Here is a 22,734-nt window from a genome sequence, read left to right as displayed (position 1 = left end):
TTCTTTTTTACCATGCTTTTGAAAGTTGTTTAAATTAAACCTTAAGGCTAGCTGATATCTTTGATTAGATTACCTATCTTGTTTTCCAATATCTTTTAACTAATATAGTAATTTCACAAATTTCACAAGTGTTTGATGACTTGGTTTTGCTGTGGTGTTTCCATTATTGATTTTCATTGTTTTTGTAGGTGTGCGGTGGCAAACCAAACTTTATAAACCGAGTAAATAATGGGTTAATCAGAGTCATCAGACCAATGGGTTGATCTCAGTTTTCTGCATTATTGTGTAAAAGTGTGACGATTGAATGATGGTGTGATTACTTGTCTGTGCTTTTACTTAAAACTGGACTTTACTTGACTACTATTTACTTTACTTGCTACTCTCAGTGACTAGGGTTAACTTTTCTCAAGCAATTCAGATTTTGCTTCATGAGTTTGCTTGAATCAGGATCATCTTTTCTTTTTCTTTTTTTCTTTTTGAGTTTTGATGTACCCTCACTGGACAGCAATACTACTTGTTTTAGCTGGTGTCTCCTGTGTCCTTATTGACAAAAAAATAAATAGAATAAAATTTTGTTGTGATGAATTACTTATTTTTGTATTTGCTTTTTTTTGTTTTTTGTTTTTGGTAAACTGTGAAAAGGAGAAAACTGGAGTTTAGTTCACTGATTTAAAGAGTCTCCTTGTTTTTCATTATCTGATATTTGTTATTTCCCGAACTTTTTACGTTGCTGGTGTGTTCAGTTGTAGAAGATAGGTACTTCTGATGTTCTATTGGTCGTGTTATTTGTGAAGAGTATGGGAATGCTTTGTCACAACCACCTGTGTTGTTTGATGATTTCATGGTAATTTTACTGTGGGGAGCATCAGTGGTGATTTTGTACCGAAGTGAACAAGTGTGATTGTCATTTAGTTGTAGAGTAATTTTTGGGTTGTCTTCTGGAAGTTTTCCAACTTGTTCAAGCTTAGGTGAGTAGGTTATTGTTTATTATTCACAGCAGGTGTTTTTTTTGTTTTTGTTTTTTTGTTTTTTTTTCTGATGAGAATGATATTAAAAATTTTTGAGAAATAATCAACTTTTGGTCCTCAAGATGGTTTTTAACCATCTTTTTTCATATAGTTGAAAAATAACCATTTTACATGATAAAATGTCTACTATACCCTTTATACAAAATAACCATTTTGAATACTAGCTTTTTCTATTCTTCTCAATAAAAGAAAAAAAAAAAACAGAAATTCTTGTTATCCGTTCATTCTACTTCTATGAGTTCCACCAGACTTCTGATATAGTTAAATTTAACTGCTATCCGACTGATTTGGTACACAATCGTATCAAAAATCGTTGTGTGTTCAAGGTATGTATATCTATAATAACTTTAGTTTTATTTGATTATATTTTGTGGTTAAATAAAGCTCCAACCCTTTCAAGGTTTGAGATTTAGGGTTCTTGAAGATTTAGGGTTTAATTGATCAGGGACAAGAGTTTTCATATTTAAGGTCTTAATCATGTCAATTTGATCGAGTCCAATATTTTATCATATAAGAGCTTAATCTGATCATAAGATGTACAAGAAAAGTTGTTTGATATTACGTTGATTTGCAGCCAAACTCATATGAACAATGAACAATATTGGCCGGATTATAACTAGCTTTCAATATATATCTTAATTTGGCAGCTAATTATATATGGATGTACTGCTGCTTACTTGTAGTTTGATCTTCTAATTTATGCAATCACTAAAGATCGAGACAATGGTCTTGATTACATTGTTTTCACCTTTCACGATTGTATCATCAAAAATAAAAGAATTGTATTACATAAGATATATATATATACAGTCCCCTTCCAGAGTGGGATCCCGCTTTGAAATTAAAGTGCGAGACTCCTTATTTCGCTCACTTTCAGGTTGTATTTCCACATCTCAACCATACAATGTCTAAAACACTGTGTGTAGATCATTCATGCAAAGTTTCATCAAATTTGAAGATCATTTGAGCTTCCGTAATAGTAATTTACACGAACGGTTCTGTTTGGGCAACTTTTGTTCTGTTGATTTATTTAATCTAATTCGGTACCCAAATGATCTTCAAATTTGATGAAACTTTGCAGGAATGATCTACACACTGTGTTTTAGACATTATACGGTTGAGATGTGGAAATACGACTTGAAAGTGAGCGAAATAAGGAGTCTCGCACTTTAATTTCAAAGCGGGATCCCACTCTAGAAGGGGACTATATATATATATAATTATATATAACTTATGAGAAGTCGGATGGAACTCGTAGGAGTAGAACGAACGGATAACAAGAAATTTTTTTCTTCTAAAAAAGTATTTTAAATGGTTATTTGGTATAAAGGGTATAGTAGACATTTTATCATGTAAAATGGTTATTTTTCAACTAAATGAAAAAAGATAGTTAAAAACCAACTTAAGGACCAAAAGTTGGTTATTTGTCAAAATTTCTCATGAGATATTGCTTGCAAGAGTTTGTGGAAATTAGTAATTCTGGGTGCTGCTGGTCTATGGTTATTCATGATTGTCTTAGGTTGGTAGATCACTTGTTTATGTATGCTAGATTGCTATCCTACTATATGTAATTTACAACTCCCCACAAGAAACATCTACATTGTCTATACTGTCACTGGTGCTTTCCTTCAGCTACTTCGGAAAGCTTCTGTAAGTATCTTATATTTCAAAACTTGCAGCTTTGAGGAGTTCAGTGGATTAAACTTTTGGCATTATCTGTGAATCCTTGATTCTAGTTAGATTTCAGAATTCTAGTTATCGTATGCTACATTAGGATTCGTTTTAATTCCCAAGGACATTGTCAAAACAAGTGAACAGAACTTGTGGAAGTGTACCAGAGAGGAGGGAGGAAGAAATAGATTATTACAGCTACAGACTCAAGTTATATGACTAAGGTAGCAGCAAGACAAAAAAGAACGAAATACAAAATGGAAACTTGCCTCAACATCATGGGTGATTTTTGCTAACTACAAGGTCTGAGGATACAGGGAATACATTATACTTGCAACATATCAGGAATAACAACCAAACCAGTACCAGAAACGAAATCAGAGTGATCAGGAATTACTATCAGTACAAACCAGTGCAACATTTCAGGAATAACTAAAGCAGAAAGGAACCGAGTGAGCGAGTGAAAGGAAGAGCGGAGGGGTTGGTACGGTATTCCAAGATGTGAGGAGGCTGGAATTGGAGGTGGAAACCCTTGGAGAAGTCAAACTGAAACCGAAAAGGTATGACAGCAGCGTGCATCAAATGAGTGCCAACTCCAGGTTCATCTCCATATGGGACGATGAACTGGGGGATGACAAGGCAGACATGACCATGTCCAAGATGAAAGAAATCATACCGACGTGGTTCCCAAGGTGGCAGCTGATCCGCAGGCAGCTTCAACTCATGGATTGGAGTAATTGTTTCTTCATTCAGGGACATGAGATACACTAGTACCCTGCTACCCCGGCCACCTCCAAACACAATCTTCTTGTCATGGTGCTCCGTATCCAGCACCAGGGCTTTACCTGAAAAGGGGAAAGGGCCGCCTCCGCACATACTAGGGACCCGTCTCCATTGGGTTGGATGGGCCAAATCAAGGCAGTAGACTGTTGGGGATTTTTCATTGGACACGAAAAGCTTGGTGCCGGCAATTGCACAAGACAAGAAGTGACCACAATTGGGAAATTCCGGCAGAAGTGACCACTTTCTCCGGACGGGGTCAAATACCTCGAATGAATTCAGAGGTAAACCATACCACTTGGCCAACAGAACATAGAGCTTGCCGCCCACCTCCATAGTCAAATGGAGGTTTTTGCCCTCGTGTAAACTCGCATCCATGTCGACTATCTCGTGTTTCGGGTCATTCGTGTCCATCACATAAGCTCGTGTGCTGCCTTCCGGTCCCCACGGCCAAGGTGAAACGCCGGGTATCAAGCCGCTGGCGAAAACGATTCGGGAGCCCAAAACGCCACAGCCTCCATTGGGGGGGAGGTCTTCGCCGGCTCTATAACCCACTTGCCGTAACTCCAATTTCGTATTCAAATTGCTCAGATCGGCGGCGCGGACAGCATAAGCGCCCCAGTTCCTGCTCTTATCCATCGTCTGGTTTTGTTCAAAGCTACAGATGTAAAGGGTCTTGGAATTACCGTCAATCTTCATCGCGCTTATGCCTCTCTCAATCTTCGCCGCTTCTTCTTCTTCTTCTTCATCGCGCTTGTTCAACCATATCTTCGTCATGCTGGTGGCTTTTGTCTTTCTTCGCCAAACGTCTTTGCCCTTTTATACACTCCTCGGTTCAAATCCTAATGGAACATGGGCTTCAAATGCTAATGGAATTTGGACTTCAATCCAAATGGAATTTGATCTAAAATGGAGCATACGTAGAGGTAGTCAAGGTATCGACTTGAGTGTTGGTGTCTCATTTTAATCTCCACCAAAGGTCGTGAGCAATACTTTTCTCCACATATTAGGGTTAGAATTTTTGTGTATTGTTTTCTTGTGCTTTCACCCAAACTTCTCATGAATACAGATAAACTTTTGAGTTTACGTGACAACATTAAGGACAATGTTGGTTTTAATTGTAGGGGTAAGGGCTCGGGTGCCCATTTTCTTCTCCTAAATTTTTTTTTTTTTTTTAAGAGTAGTTCTTTGTAATTAGAGAATGCCTTTTTCATCCTAATGACGAGACATTGACTTAACTTGTTGTGATCATGAATAGATCAAGCAAGACTTATGATGTTGAATTTGTTTTGATTAAGTGTATATGTAATTTACGCTCATCAATTATATGTGTGTTCATAGCCTGTTAGGTTCATTCATCATAGTTAGAGAAACATATGGATGATTTGATTTACTTTCATGCCTTATTTGTGAGCTTTTGAGCCTAATATTTAAGTGTATATATTGTTCATTCATTTTTCTTTCATGTATGCACAATTTCATGAGATTAAGGCCTAGTTTGGGAACGATTTTGAAACTGCTTTTGGGGTCAAAAGTGATTTTGGGGCCAACATGAGGTGTTTGGTAACCACCTGTAGAACTGACTTTAGAGGAATTGATTCTTCTAAAAGCGGGTTTTGGAGAAGCTGGGTAAGAGGTGCTTTTGCGGGAATCAATTTCAGAAACACGGAAGGACTAAATAAATCTTTCATAAATCATATTCTGCCCTTATTCCTCTTTTAAGTCATGTTTTTTAGTTCTCACAGCACTTTTAAAAACACATCTCAGCTAATTCCTCTCACAGCAATTCCAAAAGAAATTCTTCTTACAACAGTTCCGGAAGCAATTCTTCTCACAGCACAACTGTCCCAAACTGGGCCTAAGTCACCTCTTTTATTAACGCTTCCTTTCCGGCTCCACTAAGCAATTTATCTTTCCAATCTTTCATTTTATTTTTTGTTTTCTTCATCACATACCCAAAACTTTTGACTTTAGAATATAACTACCTCAATGGAGAGACCCTTTTTTACCTCAAACAAAGCCTCCAGCTACTCACGGCTCACTGTCGTACTCACGGCTCTCTGTTCAGTTGTTAGTTACCATTTCTGAAAACTTTAATCCGACTTTTCTAATAAGTTAAACCGTACCAAACGTAGCCTGATTCATATCTCATGAAAACCGCTGCTTCTCATCACAGCTTCAATAAACGGCCACTGGAGATGGTGGGAGAGTTTTATCTTTTTCTTTTAGGGGAAAACAAAATTTTATATAAACTAAAGTTAAACTTCAGTTAAATAGTGATGAGTGAGATTCCACGTGTCGAAGCTTTATTGCTGGCACATAGTGGGCACAGGGATTTTGGTACAGGTGATTCACTTCCCTGGAATCGCATACGGCGTCGTTTGCGCAAGTTATATCACCAATCGAAAAAATTGAAGAGAAGAGATTAGGAAAGAAGAAGAAGATGAGACCGGTGTGTCCGTTCGTTAAAGCCGCTCGACCGTCGGAGCCAATCAAGAAAGACAAAGACTCGTCGGCAGCGGCGTCGGCGACCGTCTCCCCAAAATGCCCCTTGGGATACGACTCCCAGACCTTCAAGCTGGGCCCGCTCAGCTGCATGATATGCCACGCCCTCCTCTTCGACTCTGCTAATTGCGTCCCTTGTTCTCATTCCTTCTGCAAGTAAGCCTCCGATTTGAATTAGGGTTTGGTTTTTTTTTCGAATTAGGGTTTTTGAATTGGGGGTGTTTTTAGGGCCTGCGTGTCGAGATTTAAGGACTGCCCGCTGTGTGGAGCTGACATTGAGAAGACGGAGCCCAATTCGGAGCTCCAGGGTTTGGTGGATCGGTTCATTGAGGGCCACGCCAGAATCAAGAGGGCTCATAATGCCGAGGAGGAGACCGAGAATAAGAGAGTGATTTATGAAGACGTGTCTCTTGAGAGAGGTGCTTTCTTGGTGCAGCAAGCCATGAGGGTCAGTCAGTCCGTCACAGTCTTCATTTTTATATCAAATGTTTCGCATTTCTTGTGTGTTTTGTTGAATTTGGTTCATTGTGACTTGGTAGGCATTCCGAGCCCAGAATATAGAGAGTGCCAAGTCAAGGCTCTGTCTCTGCGCACAAGACATCAGGGGTCAGCTGGAAACCATGGGGAACACTTCCGAGTTGTGTTCTCAGCTAGGAGCCGTTCTCGGAATGCTTGGCGATTGCTGGTTTGTTCCTCTCTTTATATGTATTTATGAGTATGCATTTGGATAACTGGATGTTACCTTTATAGGAGTCATTAGTGGCGATGGTACATTTTTTATTTTTCAAGATGAGTGTTAGGATAAAGAAAGATATATGTAAAGAAAAGCGATACCAGTAATATCCTAGTACCGTCTAAGCTTTTAGTTTATTCATTGTATTGGCTCTAAGTTTACCAAATGACGGAGAAACCTACAGGATTGGACTTTGAGGTATAGGCCCTAAATGGTTGGGGAATTAATCTTTTGCTCGGTTAGGTTTTGTAACCATCCTTATTGATGAGATTCTCGTCTGTCTCTGCCTGTCACCACACAAAAAAAACCGATCGGTCCTCCAATCAAACCATATGGAAAGGGAATGATTAGGTGCGCTCTCTTTTTCCATTGTTTCCTCTCATAAACCTTGAAAGGTTTGACTATGATGTCATCAGCTTCTAGTTATCAGGCCAGAGAGTTGTTTGGCCGTAAGCTGCCCCCCTTAAAAATCCGTTACTTAATGAGGATTTGTTACGCATGAGAGCACTACTCATGGGTACCATAGAGAGTCTCATGGTAATATAAATGTTTTACCCGCTTCCTACAATCTGACCTGAACCTCTGGCTTCATATTGACTAGACAAGAGGAGTTTTGTGGAGGCCTCAAGAAAGTATGCTTGAAACTCTTATTTTTAGTAGATGTTGTACCTGTCCTCAATATAATGCCTCTATAGTTTGGAAGGCTGAAAGTTCCTCCTAAACGAGGTGTTAGGCAACTTCAAGAATATCTCATTTTATCGTTTCCCTCTACAATTCTCACAGGTTGCATGCCTTTATTAGGTTTCTTATAATGGTCATTGCTGTTTGGGTGTGGTGTGTTTGGTTTGTTTGGCTGATTCAGTAAGGTGTACTTTGGATATCTTGTCCACTGCTCAGTACAAATTCTCTCTGTACTACATCACTTTATATACATGTAAATCAAGTATCAGTGGCTTTAATAGTTTAATTTAGTAGAGTTAGGAAATTAAATCTTGAGGAAAGGTCTTTGAGATGCTTCGGGTTTCACTGTGCTTATGTGGTGAAATCTGGCTGTTTGTAGCTAATGCGTCATGTTGATTTGTTTCTGCATTGAAGATTTTGGTGGAATTGAGCTTGCTAATCTAAGATTTGTGGTTGAGTATTTGTAGAGCTGGTGAAGTTTATTGGATGTGGATATGCACATTGGGTTTCTTGTTGTTTGATTGTTTGCAGATCTCTTCGTTTTGATTATTCCTGGGCTTGTGTAGATTGTTTGCCGTAGTCTAGATTCCAGTGTAGGCTGTTCCCTAGCTTTATCTTCATGGATTCCTTGTCTGCCTTGTTGTATTATACTTGTGTTGAGTTTTCAGTAAAAGCTTTTTCTTTAAATAGTACTGTTTCCTTGTGTATGAATTGTTTCCTTGGTTTTTTTTTTCTTCCCCTTCGCTCTCTTTTCTTTGTGGTCAGAAGAATTTTTTGGAGGTAGTGACGTAGTGTTCTGTATTTCATGGGCTCCACAGGAGCTTGTTACTTTATTTTTTTGGTATCCTTTTTCTTTGGACACAGAATGGTATTTTGAATGAGGAAGCATCCACATGTATTTAATAGTGGTTGGGTTTTCAAGAATCAGAGTTTAGGCAGATTGGGTAAAAACTAATTGGTGCTGTAATTGAATTGTAGATGTTATCTTCTGGTCCTCTCTCTCAAATATAAATGGTTGCCATAGTTGAAATGTAGATGTTATGTTTATTGGAAGCTGCGGCGCAAGATGGACTGTCTTTGGAGCCTCCATTCTCTTCTCTCTCTCTCTCTCTCTCTCTCTCTCTCTCTCTCTCTCTCTCTCACACACACACACACACACATAATGTGTTTGGTGTCTGACAATTATATGAAAAAGAGTCAGCTAGTAAAGTATCTGGTTGGAGATAATTTTCTGAAACTTGAGTTTTTAGAAATTTTCAATATAGAAAATACATACTTGAGATTGTTACAACCTTCTTTGTATGATTTCAGGCTTTCAGCAACGATTTTCAATATTTTTGCTTGTATGAGTTTTTAACCCGTTTGAATATATTTTTTGTCAGTCGAGCAACAGGAGATGCTAGTTCTGCAGTCACTTATTTTGAAGAGAGTGTTGAATTTCTTTCAAAGCTGCCAGGAAATGATCAGGAGGTTATTGCATTAAACCTTTATTGTGATATCAGCATTAAGCCATTATGTCCTAGGTGTGTTTGCCCTGACATATGTGTTCCTTAAATCCATTTACAGATAACACATACACTTTCTATCTCACTTAATAAAATCGGAGATCTTAAATACTATGATGGAGACCTGCAAGCTGCAAGATCTTACTACTTCAAGTCATTGGATGTTCGGCGTGATGCTGTCAAGCATGATCCAAATGTTCCGTCCCAGGTAGCAACTACTTTTTTTTTTCCCACAGAACTTTATATATATATGTAGACACACACACACACACATATATGTATATATATATATATATATATATTATATTTTCATTAAAGGAAAGTAATATCACAATCAGGTTCTATGGATGATACAGCGTTCCAGTTTTATAAAACAGCTGTATAGAAAGGTCTCTGAACTCCTGAAGATACTGAAGCTCACAAACTTGACCAAAATTGAACTGTGTCCAACTAGTGATCCACCTAGATTCTTCTACCCAAAAAATTTATCTATTCCTTTCATCCAAGGTTCTCACAAAAGGGCATCAGTGCACCTTCCCACTTTATATTCTCTTTCCACCAACTTGTACTTGTTACACAAGCTGCCAAACAGATACGCCATCAAGTTGTAGCCATTCGACTAAATCAATCATCCTAAGAATCTATGAGCATAAAGACAGTGCAATTGGACCGTTAAGAAGAAAATGATCCAAAGTTTCAGCTTAGTGTTTACTCACCACACAGCACACGGCACACAACACACACCAAGGGCCAGTGGTGGAGCCACATTGGGGCACATTTGGGCACACTGGGGCCCGTGTTCCATTGTTATATATTAAAACGTCTGCTACTATACTTTGATTGATGCCTAGTGTGGTGGAAATCTGATCAGTTAGCAACAGCAAGGGCTTGTGTTCGAAACCTCACAAGCACTTAAGACCCCTTTTTTGTCCTTTTTTCCTTATTTCTACTGTTTTTTTTTTCCTTGTATTTCTTTCTTTTCTTTTTTCTAATACTGTTTTTCGTATGAAAGTTTTTGTTCTTTTCCCCAGGTTATCAAAATATATTTTGAACATTAACATTTCTCTTGTTTTATTTTGAAATTATTTTCTTTTAGAAACTTTAGTATAGCTAATGGCAAATTACTTCAGACACATTAAAACATATAAATTTTTTAGTGGAAATTTTTTTCTTTATAAAGCATTGATATTTTGTTAGTGCCCCACCCATACACAATTCCTGGCTCCGCCACTGCCAAGCGCGAGTAGTTAAACAGAAGGTTGTCTACCATGATACATATCACACTTCAGAAAGAGCAAGAGAGAATTGTCAATTAACAATTGACCCAAAAAAAAAAAATGTCACTTAACTGCCTTGAAACATGTTTACAAGAAAATCCTTACAATCTCACCCTCTAAATTCTTCTGCCTAGATGCACTCACAATACATTTCCTAGACTTAACATTAAAAAAGTTAACTGAATGTCCAAAAAGCCTTAGTTCACAGTTCTCCTTGATTGTTAGCAAATGATGATCCTTCCCCCCACTATGAATACTTGTCATCAACTTATCTATCCCATCTTCCCAAACATAATAAAAAGAGAAAAGAAGAAAAGGTTTCTCTATTTCTCAGCGATTCTCTTAGTAAACCTAAAGTATGAGTAATCTTTTTACTTTGTAGGCCACTGCTACCTCACAATCCAAATACAAGGCTAGATATTTCACCTCAATCCGAGCAAATGAAAATGTGATATTTTGATATGAAGTGCTTGATTTCTGATGGCATAAGGGTACATGTTACAGGGTCATCATGATACTTTGAGTCACAGCCGCAACCAGTTCAGTTGGCTGTATTGAATATATATCTGAGTAAAAAATATACCGGTTGAAGGATGGCGTTTCATTGAACTATGTAAAATTTTGTTGCTGCCTGCTAGACTATGACAAGCCATTTAAAGAAATTAGGTTTGTGATCCAGCACAGGATGTTGAAGTATCTTTTTTGTAGAATGTGTTGGTTCTTACATTGTAATTGTGGTCCTCCGACTGAAAGAAGTGAAACTTAGGAAGCTCTTGCTGTTTTGCCAGAACATTATCATATGATATGTTCGAGAAGAGCAAGTTAAGAGCATTGCAAAGGAATTTGAGATTGAGTCTTGTATTTTATTGAAAATGAAAGGTAATAAAATTTTTGTGCCTTTCATTAAATTATAATTGATTAGCCTCCATGAATTGCCATTCTTCTTGGAGTCCCCAACCATTGTTAACACACAACAAGTCCATGTACAATATGTACTCCGATCAACTTAATCCAGTCTTTGGCTGTATTAGGTCACATGAGAGAGGCAGTGTCTGAGGTTATATACACAGGCATCTGACATTCTAAGCTTGCATAAAATTTTCCCATCCTGAATCTCTGCCTGATGCCAATTGGTTTTGGGTTGGACGATGCTTTACCAGAAGGTTAATTGAACATCTGGAAGGACCTTAATTTAATTTAATACTTTATCTTCTGAGAGCTCTTTATATGTGGACATTTAACTCCTTTCTTTTTCCCCTGTTTAGATGATTTACCAAAAGAAACAAGATCATATGTTTTATTGGTTTATACCAACTGTAGAAGTAATCATAGTTATTTACAAAAGTACCCATATTGATAACTGAAATTTATAATGTTGGTCACTTGGTGTTTTTTCCTTCCCCATATTTTTAGTTAAAGATGTGCTCTAATCCAAATATATTGTGGTTGCTAACTTTGTCATGTTGCATTCTTGCAATTACAGATTCTGGATCTGGCTGTTTCTTTTGCGAAAGTTGCAGATGTTGACAGAAGTCTAGGGAATGAGGATGTAGCAATTAATGAGTTTCAAGAAGGAATAAAGTTGTTGGAATCTTTGACATTAAAATCTGAAGACACTGGTCTTGAGCAACGGGTAAGGTTCTCTTGGTTGACTTCATTTTGTTGTTCTTGGGTCATGTTGATTTCATTTCATAAGTTGTTTGCATTCTATAACACTGATTGAACCTTTGTTTTAAATGCAGCGGCTTTCAGTGTTGGAGTTTCTTAAGAATCAAGTTGTGGAGAAATAAACTTGATTCAATATCTGACTAAAGGTCTCCACCAGAAAGAGTGAACCAGAGGGATATAGATGAATAAATTAGCTTTGCTTTAGTAATAAGCTCAGTTAATACTCAGATGGCATGGTCGATCTGAGGAACATATTGTGTTGTGAGGGACGGAGAATGAGGTACTGGGTGCTATTGGCTCCCATGTTTCTTCACTGACTGATGCCTCCTAGGTCGTCACTCATCACCACTCAGTTGTATATAAAAGCATCGTCCCCAATATGGCAAGGACATTTCCTTTTTCTGTTCTTTTCCACCTCTCAATAATCTACTCCCATCTTGAACTTTCTTCTGTGTAGTGGGTATGAACTTCCTCTTCAGACCATAGCAATTCCACGTATTTGTGTACTCCACATCTATTTCCCTTTTATACGGATGGTGATCCGGAGTGGTGATGAGCAATACTGTAACACTGACTGTATAGATCAAGTATATTCACATGCTGAGTACATAATTTCAAAATGTTAAGTATTTATTTAATTTTGTTTCCTGAACTCAACCGTCCCAAGAAGATGATTTTTCATGTTCATGACTGGGAACTTCATGTTGTTAATACAGTTAAAGTATTGCTTAGTTCTGCAATTAAACTCAGGTAAGAATTGTATTGGACTTTGGGATCGAGTGTCTGTCCTCAACTCATTCGTTTGATGCCTTGTCGTTGGTGGTTTGTTATAACAATTTGAAAGCTAGAGGGGGACAATGAAAATAGATGTATTTATAAACTGGCGGTTTAAGCTTCTCATAGCTTTAATCAAGTGTAAAGTCTAGAATATCCATGAGTTTGGTTCTCTTTATCTTTAGCTTTAGTATAAGCTTACTGATTTGTATAATATACTTGGTGCTTAAAGTCATGTCACTAATGCTTGAAAGTTGAAAGGATTACAAGGTGTTTGCCACAAAGCCTACAATGGTGCTTGCAAGGCTTAGCTGGTACTCAAAAATATAATATCATATACAAGCTAGAGGATATAAATTACTATACTGAGAAATGTGTGAAGGAGAAAATAATGGAAAGGAGTGAGTGAGAGAGGTTGGAGAATAAAGGAAACAGAATAGAAAATAGCACATGGCCATTCATGCAATTAGTCCTCCTCCCCTTATACTCTTTTGTTGGGAAAGAGACATTGCTTACTTGCAGTTCAAGTTTATAATCTGCTTTTTACATGAATAATTGAAAATTATATAAAAGAAGAAATCTGTAGTGGAACTGAGACTGTGAGATAGATTAGAAGCATATATTATATTTCTGCTTAATGGTCTTATAGCTTATAACCATGTGAAGCTCTAATAAACAAAAAATCTATACCATGATCTTCTAATCTACTACATGATTGATTGCTATGTGTCATGAAGATATTTATTGTTTCTCAGCAAGGATACATGCAAGATGCAATTATTTCTGGAAATTAAATACTCAACATGTATTTTTTCTATCTAGGATTGCAAATCTAATGCTGTATATTATGTACCACAAAAGTGGCATAGATGCTTTGCTCAATGTTCAAGCTTATAAAAAGCTTTCACTTCAAACTTAGCCTGCAAACTACATATGTGGCTGCATAAGTACATACTCCAAACCGCTCTTCACCAGTTCACTCCCTGCACTGAGTTTCCATGACTCCATTTCTTCTTCTCCTCTCCTGTTTTCTCCTCTGCGCTGCAACCGCCACTTCAAACATTCCCAAGGTAATTTCAAGAGGGTTCGTTTCCATACTCTCTATGTCCTAATCTGCTTTCCTCTTCAGTTCTTTTTCTCGTAATCTTCTTATTTTCTCAGAATATGAATATGAACATGAATTGTATTACATAATTGGAATTTATCCACAAGAATTTCACCAACATATCGAAATGACGTGTCATTCTTATTGTGAAATCAATGTTCTTGTTTCTTTGGCAGCATCATGTGGTGTACATGGGAAGTTCGTTATCAGATGGAAATAGAAGAGAGGCTGAATCTGCAGAATCAGCTTATTTGGAAATGCTGTCATCCATCATTCCAAGGTTGCCATCACCATCATTCATCCTTAACAAATGTTTTATGATCATGTGTTGCACTTTTTATCATTTGATTTTTACACGCCCACTTTTCAATTATATACAAATGTTTTTTTCTGCCAGCCATCAGAGAGAAAGAACATCTATAATTCACAAGTATAATCATGCTTTTAGAGGATTCTCTGCCATGCTTACAGAGAGTGAAGCTTCTGCTCTGTCAGGTAATAATTTCCTGTCTCTTCTTTTCTCTTATTGCATAACTTTGTATTTGTATTTTCGTATACCACTTTTCTCTTATTGCATACCACTTTGTATTTGTATTTTCGTATACATTACCCATATTTTACAAAAAGAGGCACCATGGCTTTGGTAGAACTCACTGATTCTTATACTTGTGCCACTATATCAAATGATTATGGGCATTTTATTTTACATTTAAAAGCACATAAACTGTAAACAATATGATTTCACAAAAGAAAGAAAAAATAAAATTAACTTGGTTTTATTATGACTCATAGTCTAACTTGGTTTCCCAACACAATGTAGGGCATGCCGATGTCGTCTCCATCTTCCCAGATTCAATACTTGAACTACACACAACACGTTCTTGGGATTTCATACAAGAGGCTGGGGCAGAACCAGGCGGAGTCTCATATCATCCACGCCCAACAACCACTAGTGATGACGTTATTATTGGAGTGATAGACACAGGTACCACTTCCTCCATCATCTCTCAGTTTTTTTCTTTCCTTCTTTCTGTGCAAGAGGGGTTTGAGGAGTCAAATTAAGCTTGGTACATATAGAAGCAAAGAAAAAGGTTCGAGCTTATAAGCAACTTGCATTGTTCTAGTGTCCTTCGGGCTTCGACAAATCATAAAGTTAAAAAGACAGCTTCTCCACAATCTATATGGTCCAGAACTGCAAATATATTTAGAACAGATATGGATTCAACTAGCTAGCTCTGAAGTTGCCAATTTCTGACATGATTTGGGTAAGCATATCATCTAAAGCAGAAATTTTTCATTCTATTTGTTGGTCAAGGTATATGGCCGGAGTCTCCAAGTTTCAATGACGAGGGAATTGGTGCAGTCCCTTCAAGATGGAAAGGGGTATGTATGGAGGGTCCCGACTTCAAGAAATCTAACTGTAACAGGTAATAATGTTCTCTCCAGTCTATCTAAAATTGCACATCTTGGATAGGTGACAAGTAGCTATTATAATGTTTCGAATTAAATAAATCAGTATCTCAGAGTTCTATTTAACAGTTATGAGATTTTCCTATATCTTGATCCATTACCATTATACTTGCCTTAGAAAATTGATAGGTGCAAGATACTACAATGTAGAAATGACAAGGATTGGTAACCAGAGCCATTTAGCTGCACCAAATGGCTCACCAAGAGATTCTGTTGGCCATGGTACTCACACTACATCCACAGCTGCGGGTGCACGAGTTCCCGATGCTAGTTACTATGGCTTGGCACAAGGTACATCAAAGGGAGGCTTGCCATCAGCTAGGATTGCATGCTACAAGGCATGCTCAGATGTTGGTTGTTCTGGTGCCACCATATTGAAGGCCATTGATGATGCAATTAGAGATGGAGTAGACATGATATCTATTTCCATTGGGTTGAGCTCACTATTTCAACCTGACTATTTAAACGATCCCATAGCCATCGGAGCATTTCATGCTGAACAAATGGGAGTCATGGTCATTTGCTCTGGAGGAAATGATGGTCCTGATCCTTACACTGTTGTTAACACAGCGCCGTGGATCTTCACTGTTGCAGCTTCTAACATTGATAGGGATTTCCAATCTTCTGTAGTCCTTGGTAATGGGAGAACTTTCACGGTTAGTTACTTAATCAAGTTGTGTATATGAGATGACGTTTATTTTGTTTTTGAAAATTCTCTAATATCTATGTTCTAATAGGGTTCAGCTATTAATTTCTCCAATCTTACTCGCTCGAGGACGTATCCTCTTGTGTTTGGAAAGGATGCTGCTGCTAATTTTACACCTGTATCAGAAGCAAGGTGGTCATAAGTTTTATTCACCAACCCTCTAGCTTTTTTATTTTTTTTTTGGTTGTTATTTATTGAAAGGAATTTGATGTGGTAAATTATTTCGGTTTTGACAATCTTACCAGGGAAATAGAATTTATCGTTTTGATGTTTCTGTCCTAATCTGCAGCAATTGCTATCCAGGATCATTTGATCCAAAAAAGGTAGCTGGAAAGATTGTTGTGTGTGTTGCTGATGATCAAACTGTTTCAAGAAAAATCAAGAAATTAGTTGTAGATGATGCTAAAGCCAAAGGGTTGATTTTGATCGATGAGGAAGAGAAAACTGTGCCTTTTGATTCAGGCGTTTTCCCATTTGTAAACGTTGGAGATGCTGTAGGGTCTCAGATTCTCAATTACATTAACTCTACCAAGTAAGCTCTGTAAATTTATGCCTTCTTTGATTGATTAGTGTGTTAATTTACTTCACATTTTCCCATGATATATGTTTCTATGCTGAACTGCTGATTGCTTGTTCTGTTTTCCTATTTTGAGATCTTGTCTGCTAGCTCTTTGCTCTGCCATATCACAACTTTTGGTCTTGTGTTATCCCTATTGCTAGCCATCACCTAGACATCTCTTCGCAGACAAATTTTTAATCTGTTATTATAAACTGCATCATTTAGGATAGGTATTGAATAATTAGCATTCCATATTGTAGCTGCAATTTATCTGATCAGTCTGGTCAGACCTATGCAATAGGATGAATCCTCACTATGTCTGGTTAATGCTACATTCGAGTCATATTCAAAGTTATGTAGACAATCTACGGTTCCTTGCATCTAATTTCTTGAATCATTATCATTTATAGCATTTACTAATCTGAAATTTGTGCTCTTGTACTGTTGTATGGGCACTCTTAGGTTCTTATACCGCAGCTTTCTTAAAAAATGCATCAATGGCTTACAACTCTGATAGGAGTCATAGGACACTGACTTATCTATGTCTTAAAAACAGAAACCCTAGAGCGACAATCCTCCCTACAGTTGACGTTCACAGGTACAGACCTGCACCAACAGTCGCGTATTTTTCATCCAGAGGTCCCGCACAGCTCACAGAAAATATTCTCAAGGTTATTTGCTTTTGCTTTCACCGTCACAATATATTGCTCAATGAATATTGACATGTGAAATTTGTATGGCCTGGAAGTTGGGATCAGTAGGTGGCTCACTGATGAACATATTGAGAGCACTCTCTCCCTCTCTCTAGGGTCACTGAGCCCCATCGACTCTGAAATAACATGCTAGCTTTATTATATACCTGGTAGTCATCATCCCCATTTTCCCAGGATTCCTACATACATGAACCATACAAGGTTTCATGGATACATTTCTATATCTCAACTGCTGTGCTATTCATTTTAGGTTTCTCTTGCTTAATCCTCTAGTCTCTTTGCATTTCCACTTATGCACTCAGTTTTCACATATGCTAATGAGGTCCAGATTAATACATGCTTCTGACATGAATTAAAACATGGAAAGTATGCATATTCTGAACTTGCTTGTAGTCTGAGACGTTAATTGGTGCTCATACTCTTATTTGATATACTGTTCAGCCTGATATAATGGCTCCGGGAGTGGCCATTTTAGCTGCCATCTGTCCCAAGAATGAACCAGGGAGTGTCCCAGATGGAGAAAAGCCATCCAAGTTTTCCATAAAGTCTGGAACATCTATGGCTTGTCCACATGTAACAGGTGCTGCTGCATTCATCAAGTCAGTGCATCGTGGATGGACATCTTCCATGATCAAATCAGCACTTATGACAACAGGTAATATGAGGTTGAAATTCATAACTAAGAGGCTCATGTGCAACTTTTTATACAGCATTAATTACTTCTTCGTTTAAAAAAAATTAGGAAGATGCTGCGCATGCCAAAGGAAATAATAAATAATAAGAGAATTAGATTAACATGATTCTCCATGCAAAGGATATATAGCTGTTAAATACTTCAATATCGAGAGATTACCTAGATTATGTTTATATATATTTGACATGATTTTAATCTGAAGTACCAGAACATCAAAGAAGATATTGAATTGGATCTGTGGTCTTGTTTCAGCAACCATGTACAACAACATGAAAAAGCCTTTGATAAACAGCACTAACAACTATGCAAATCCACATGAGGTGGGGGTTGGAGAGATAAACCCAATTAAGGCTCTTAACCCAGGACTAGTTTTTGAAACCATAACAGAAAATTATCTCGAGTTCCTTTGTTATTATGGCTACAAGGAGAAGGATATAAGATTAATGTCAAACACAAAGTTCAACTGCCCGAAAGTCTCCACTGAAAAACTCATCTCAAATATCAACTACCCTTCGATCTCTGTTAGTAAACTTAACCGGCACCAGCCAGTTATGACAATTAAAAGAACTGCAACCAATGTTGGAGCCCCCAATTCTACATATATTGCAAAGGTGAATGCTCCTGTAGGCTTAGTAGTCAAGGTTCTACCAGAGAAGATAGTTTTTGCTGAAGGTGTGAGGAAGGTGTCTTTCCAAGTCTCATTTTATGGCAAGGAGGCTCCTACTGGCTACAGTTTTGGGTCAATAACATGGTTTGATGGTCGACATTCTGTTAATACTGTGTTTAGTGTGAATGTAGAATAATTAGGAATCTGTTAGTGTTACTGCTTGGAGTCAACTAAAAGATAAAAGAGAATTAATCCTGGAAGGAAGGGGTGGGTGGGGGGGGGGGTGGATTGTGCAACTGAAGAAAATCAAAAGTTCCTACATGTATATTTATATGTATATGTCTGCTGGTGTGTATCTCAATATTAGAAGTCCCAGTTTGATTTCTTAAATTGTTCTCTATGTTCTCATAGTACGTATGTACTCTTGTATATGCATAAAGAAAAATGGCCAGTTCGAGCCGAAGGCTCTTACATGTTCTGTAATTTTATGAGATAAAGGCAGAATCTGGACCATATTTCTCTATATACACCATTGCTCATCCCCTTGACCCTATCTCAGTAATTGTCTTATCCTTCTGTTGCTTATTTGTGACTAGTACTGTATAGTTGATGTGCTCAAATTTTGATTACCACACAATTTGTATTACCCTTTCGGTGTTAATGTTCATATTTATAACGTTTAGCCATTGTTATTTTGATTCATATATTTCATAATTGAACAGTACCGCATAAATTATATATTTGGCTGCAAAATGATGTAACTGCAAAATATCAAGGTTAGAAATTAGAAGACTACAGAATACTCATCTCAGAGTAGATAAAAAACAAGTAGATAATAACCAAGAGTAAGCACCTTTGTCTTCTCACCCTTGGACACTGTGAAGTTTGAACTTCAGCCATAGTTGGGACAAGAGTTTGTTGCCAATATTCCTTTTGGCGATGGGCATATGGTTTTGAAAGTTATGTTCTTAAACCTTGACTTGTTACAATACAATTTCCATAACGATGAAGACTGACTCTTGAATGCAATTTTATTTCCTAGGTAATGAAATATGTTACTGGTTAATTGCTCTTCATGTTGTACTGCTGATTATGGTTATCTATATATGAATTTTCCCTATATATGCCATCTAAACACCAGGTTATATCATCATAAAATGATTGGAAGTACGACGAGGGATACAACATAAGCTCAATTTCAGCTGCATTATACAACAAACAGAACAACATGATACATAAACAAGAAGTAACCAAATTTTTGGAAAAGAAATGGGATGCTGTATGTGACCCCTTATTCTCTTTGTCTGAGGCCTGTTTTCACTTTTCAGACAGGTGTAGAGGACAACATTTATGGTGTTGGTTGATCAAGTATCTCATTTATGAGGGGCAAGGCCAGCCTTGATCTTCTCAATGGTATGCACATCAGTCTTGAATGATTTAGCGAGGATCTCATCGTCAATCCCAGTGGCAAACACTGACAGTGGCACTGAAACTGTTCCGGCATTTGCACTTCCAAATGCTGAAACAGCAATGGCTGGGATGTCAGGACGTGAGTTATACTGATAGTGGACTAGTCCCTTTGGAAACACAAACATGTCTCCAACTCTAAGCTTTTGAGTATACAGAACGTTCTTTGTGTCGACAAACCCTACTTCCAAGAAACCAGCAACAAGGAACAAAAGTTCAGATGAGCGAGGGTGCGTGTGAGGAGGGTTTACTCCACCATTTGCAGGAAACTGAAGCACCGCATATGACACACTCTGGCCATCAAGAGCAGGGAATTCAGTCAAGGAAGCTTTTGTGACCTTAAAGGTTTCAGGAACTCCATCGAATATTCCACGGAATTTAGTGTAAGTGAAAAATCTTCCATCAACTTTGGTGTTATTTGGCGGCATTATAAAGTCAGAAACGATATCAGGATCACCTGCTATGGCCCTTTCAGTAGTGGCCAGGGAAAGTGCTAGTATTAGTACTGCAAAATTTCTCAAGGCCATGGTCAATATAAGGATTGATTGCTCGGGAAATTATGGTGCTGGGTAACCATTAGCTTTGCTGACCATCTATTTATAATCAAAGCTAGAGATCATTTTCTAGGAGCTGATGTAGAAGTTCTTGTTGCCAACTGCTGTTGAAATTTACTATGTTGTTTCTGTGTTTTCTTCTTCTTGGTAAGATTGAAATGTTACAAGCCTGCATGTATGTATCTCGTTATCAGAACATCATTTTGACTGAATTTCTTAGGATGCATTGTATGGAAACGAGGGAGTTGAAATGCATCCAGTAGAATATGCGCTTTAATTAGAGGATGGATATATTTAGCATTTTCTGTCGGTTTAACAGGTAGTTCCTGTCAAGAAATCAGGAACTATTGAAAGAGCTAGACTTGTTTTCTATGTTTTGTTATAATTCTACTTGCTGTCTCTTACTCTCTTTTGCTATATGGTACGAGTTGTTTTCTTCTGTGTGTTTGTTGCTGGCCTTGTTTGCGAGTTGGTTTTGATCTTTTTCATCTGTTGACTAGCTGTTTTCTTTGGTTTTTGCCTTTATATCTCGTCACATATACATCATGTATGCTTTGTAGTTTACTTGCACCATCATGTTTGCTGGTAGAAAAGTTCTGTGTGTTAAGCTGAGATTTCAGAATTTTGACATCTCCCAACACTTGGTTGAAAATAAATACCTTGCCAAAATTAGACCAAAAGGAAGTGCAAAATCACTAAATCTTATAGGATTCAACTAGGAATCTTTAATGGGTAAGGCACTAGTTGATCACTATAAATAGACAAGCATAAGTCCGTGTTCTCATCATAAAACGCATACAGTCCCTATCACATTTAAGGAGCACATTGTGAGAGAGAACAGAAGACTTAAACTTTCAGACATGACCATCTCCATCAACAACGCTGGTAAGAGTTTTACATGTGTTGATCTTGTATTTATATGCTTGCGCTAACGATGGTATAATTAGCTTCAGATTCCTTTTAGTTCTTCCCTTTAAATGTTGTTGACCTCTGGCTACATCCCCCTTAACATTTAGTAAGCTCAAACTTAACACCCTCCTTACCAACAAGTCATGCCTTTGAACACTCAAGAAGTTAAAAATACAGTCAAAAGTTTGTTTTCATTTTTATAGCTACTAGTACCAAGGACCACTACTATTAATCAGAGGAAACTAGTAGAAGCAGAAGCTTGTGAATCACTTTTCATCGATACTAAGTGTACCATATGATATTGATTACTGGCACTCGATGACTAGAACCCAAATTCGTCAAGTACCAACTGTTAATGCATGGCAGATCAGTTTGGTAATGTTTTAAGTCAAGTAACATATGAACTCTACTGATTTTCAAGATGAACTAGATGTCAAACACGAAAGAAATCCAGCTTTAATATGTGGGCATCCATATACAAACAACAACTTTTGAGCTCATAGAAATGCCCCTGATATAATGAATCCATTGGATAGACTTGAGAAACCACCTCACCTCATTATAAGTAGTTCTTCCCTTGCTCTCCACTTTCTCCCAAACTGAACACCAGCAACAAAAAATCAAGATCATATCAGAAAGAGGAAGTATTGGCAACCCAGAAGATATGCAAGTGTCTCAAAATCATTTTGTATAAGGAATATGCAATGTTCATTTCAGCACAACTAATGGTTACTGAGGTAGACCTCTATTTTGAAATGTTAAAAGGAAAATAAGACAGACAAATTAAGATGAATGAAACACCTTTCATGCTAAACTGGGCGCAGTCCCTCTTCCATTCTTATCGCCTCCTGCAGCTCGTTGGTCTCTCTTCTTCTTCTTTCTGCAGTCACAAATTTAAACCAATAAGACGAGTAAAGAATTGCTAAGGGAGAATAACGACCAAATCAAAGCTGGGCACCATTATGATTCAAAAGTTTCAGGTAAACTGTAATTTAGTAGCATAAATAATGTAAGATTTAAAATTGGGAGTGCGGAGTGCCTTCTACATCTTTTATGTTTTTTATATACACACTTCCTGTTTTGCCCTTCACAAGCCAAAAACACAAAAGCCGAATCATGGAGGATCTCTTCTTGTACGTAGAACAAACGTCCAGAGTAGAAGAACCTCATCAACATTTCCTTTTCTATTTTCATGAGAGATCATCAGCTTATTTATAGAACATAATGGTTCATCATTAGATGGCTTCGCCCTTGCTGTTGATTTTCAATGGGTGAACTGTAATGGCGTGAAGATTGAACTGATGAGGTTCTTGTATCTCGGTCGCTGG

At 37.6% G+C, this 22,734-nt stretch overlaps 3 protein-coding genes across 3 annotated transcripts; 2 read left to right on the top strand and 1 right to left on the bottom strand.

Moving 5' to 3' along the window:
• The first annotated feature begins 5,899 nt into the window (after positions 1-5,899).
• On the top strand, positions 5,900-12,498 carry LOC101299030. Its single transcript, XM_004306413.1, has 7 exons — positions 5,900-6,140; positions 6,213-6,432; positions 6,524-6,669; positions 8,781-8,868; positions 8,965-9,111; positions 11,664-11,813; positions 11,923-12,498. Exons 1-7 carry the CDS (start codon positions 5,923-5,925, stop codon positions 11,968-11,970), a joined length of 1,017 nt encoding a protein of 338 aa, XP_004306461.1. The 5' UTR covers positions 5,900-5,922; the 3' UTR covers positions 11,971-12,498.
• A 1,122-nt stretch (positions 12,499-13,620) lies between these two features.
• LOC101301621 (subtilisin-like protease-like) lies at positions 13,621-18,672 on the top strand. The gene is made up of 11 exons (XM_004308141.1): positions 13,621-13,692; positions 13,904-14,007; positions 14,125-14,222; positions 14,548-14,712; positions 15,043-15,154; positions 15,316-15,853; positions 15,935-16,035; positions 16,193-16,435; positions 17,019-17,133; positions 17,617-17,830; positions 18,122-18,672. The coding sequence occupies exons 1-11, from the start codon at positions 13,621-13,623 to the stop codon at positions 18,670-18,672; spliced, it is 2,313 nt and encodes a 770-aa protein (XP_004308189.1).
• A 1,017-nt stretch (positions 18,673-19,689) lies between these two features.
• LOC101298740 (germin-like protein 9-3-like) lies at positions 19,690-22,222 on the bottom strand. Its single transcript, XM_004306412.1, has 3 exons — positions 22,208-22,222; positions 21,962-22,005; positions 19,690-20,666 (listed from the first exon to the last, which is right to left on the bottom strand). Exon 3 carries the CDS (start codon positions 20,468-20,470, stop codon positions 19,850-19,852), a length of 621 nt encoding a protein of 206 aa, XP_004306460.1. The 5' UTR covers positions 20,471-20,666; positions 21,962-22,005; positions 22,208-22,222; the 3' UTR covers positions 19,690-19,849.
• Positions 22,223-22,734: the final 512 nt, after the last annotated feature.

Source organism: Fragaria vesca, linkage group LG7 (genome assembly GCF_000184155.1).
Source record: "Fragaria vesca subsp. vesca linkage group LG7, FraVesHawaii_1.0, whole genome shotgun sequence".
Taxonomy (NCBI): Eukaryota; Viridiplantae; Streptophyta; class Magnoliopsida; order Rosales; family Rosaceae; genus Fragaria; species Fragaria vesca.
The sequence above is the reverse complement of the archived record's forward strand: the minus strand, read 5'-3'. Positions and strand labels throughout refer to the sequence as shown.

What these genes read in the sequence shown, in the direction of transcription:
- LOC101299030 (XM_004306413.1), top strand. Translation starts at nt 5,923, where the DNA reads ATGAGACCGGTGTGTCCGTTCGTTAAAGCCGCTCGACCGTCGGAGCCA. An exon ending in TGGTGCAGCAAGCCATGAGG is followed by an intron (nt 6,433 to 6,523) that starts GTCAGTCAGTCC and finishes GTGACTTGGTAG; the next exon opens with GCATTCCGAGCCCAGAATAT. An exon ending in ATCCAAATGTTCCGTCCCAG is followed by an intron (nt 9,112 to 11,663) that starts GTAGCAACTACT and finishes TTGCAATTACAG; the next exon opens with ATTCTGGATCTGGCTGTTTC.
- LOC101301621 (XM_004308141.1), top strand. Translation starts at nt 13,621, where the DNA reads ATGACTCCATTTCTTCTTCTCCTCTCCTGTTTTCTCCTCTGCGCTGCA. An exon ending in AAGAAATCTAACTGTAACAG is followed by an intron (nt 15,155 to 15,315) that starts GTAATAATGTTC and finishes TACTTGCCTTAG; the next exon opens with AAAATTGATAGGTGCAAGAT. An exon ending in AATTACATTAACTCTACCAA is followed by an intron (nt 16,436 to 17,018) that starts GTAAGCTCTGTA and finishes TCTTAAAAACAG; the next exon opens with AAACCCTAGAGCGACAATCC.
- LOC101298740 (XM_004306412.1), bottom strand. Translation starts at nt 20,470, where the DNA reads ATGGCCTTGAGAAATTTTGCAGTACTAATACTAGCACTTTCCCTGGCC.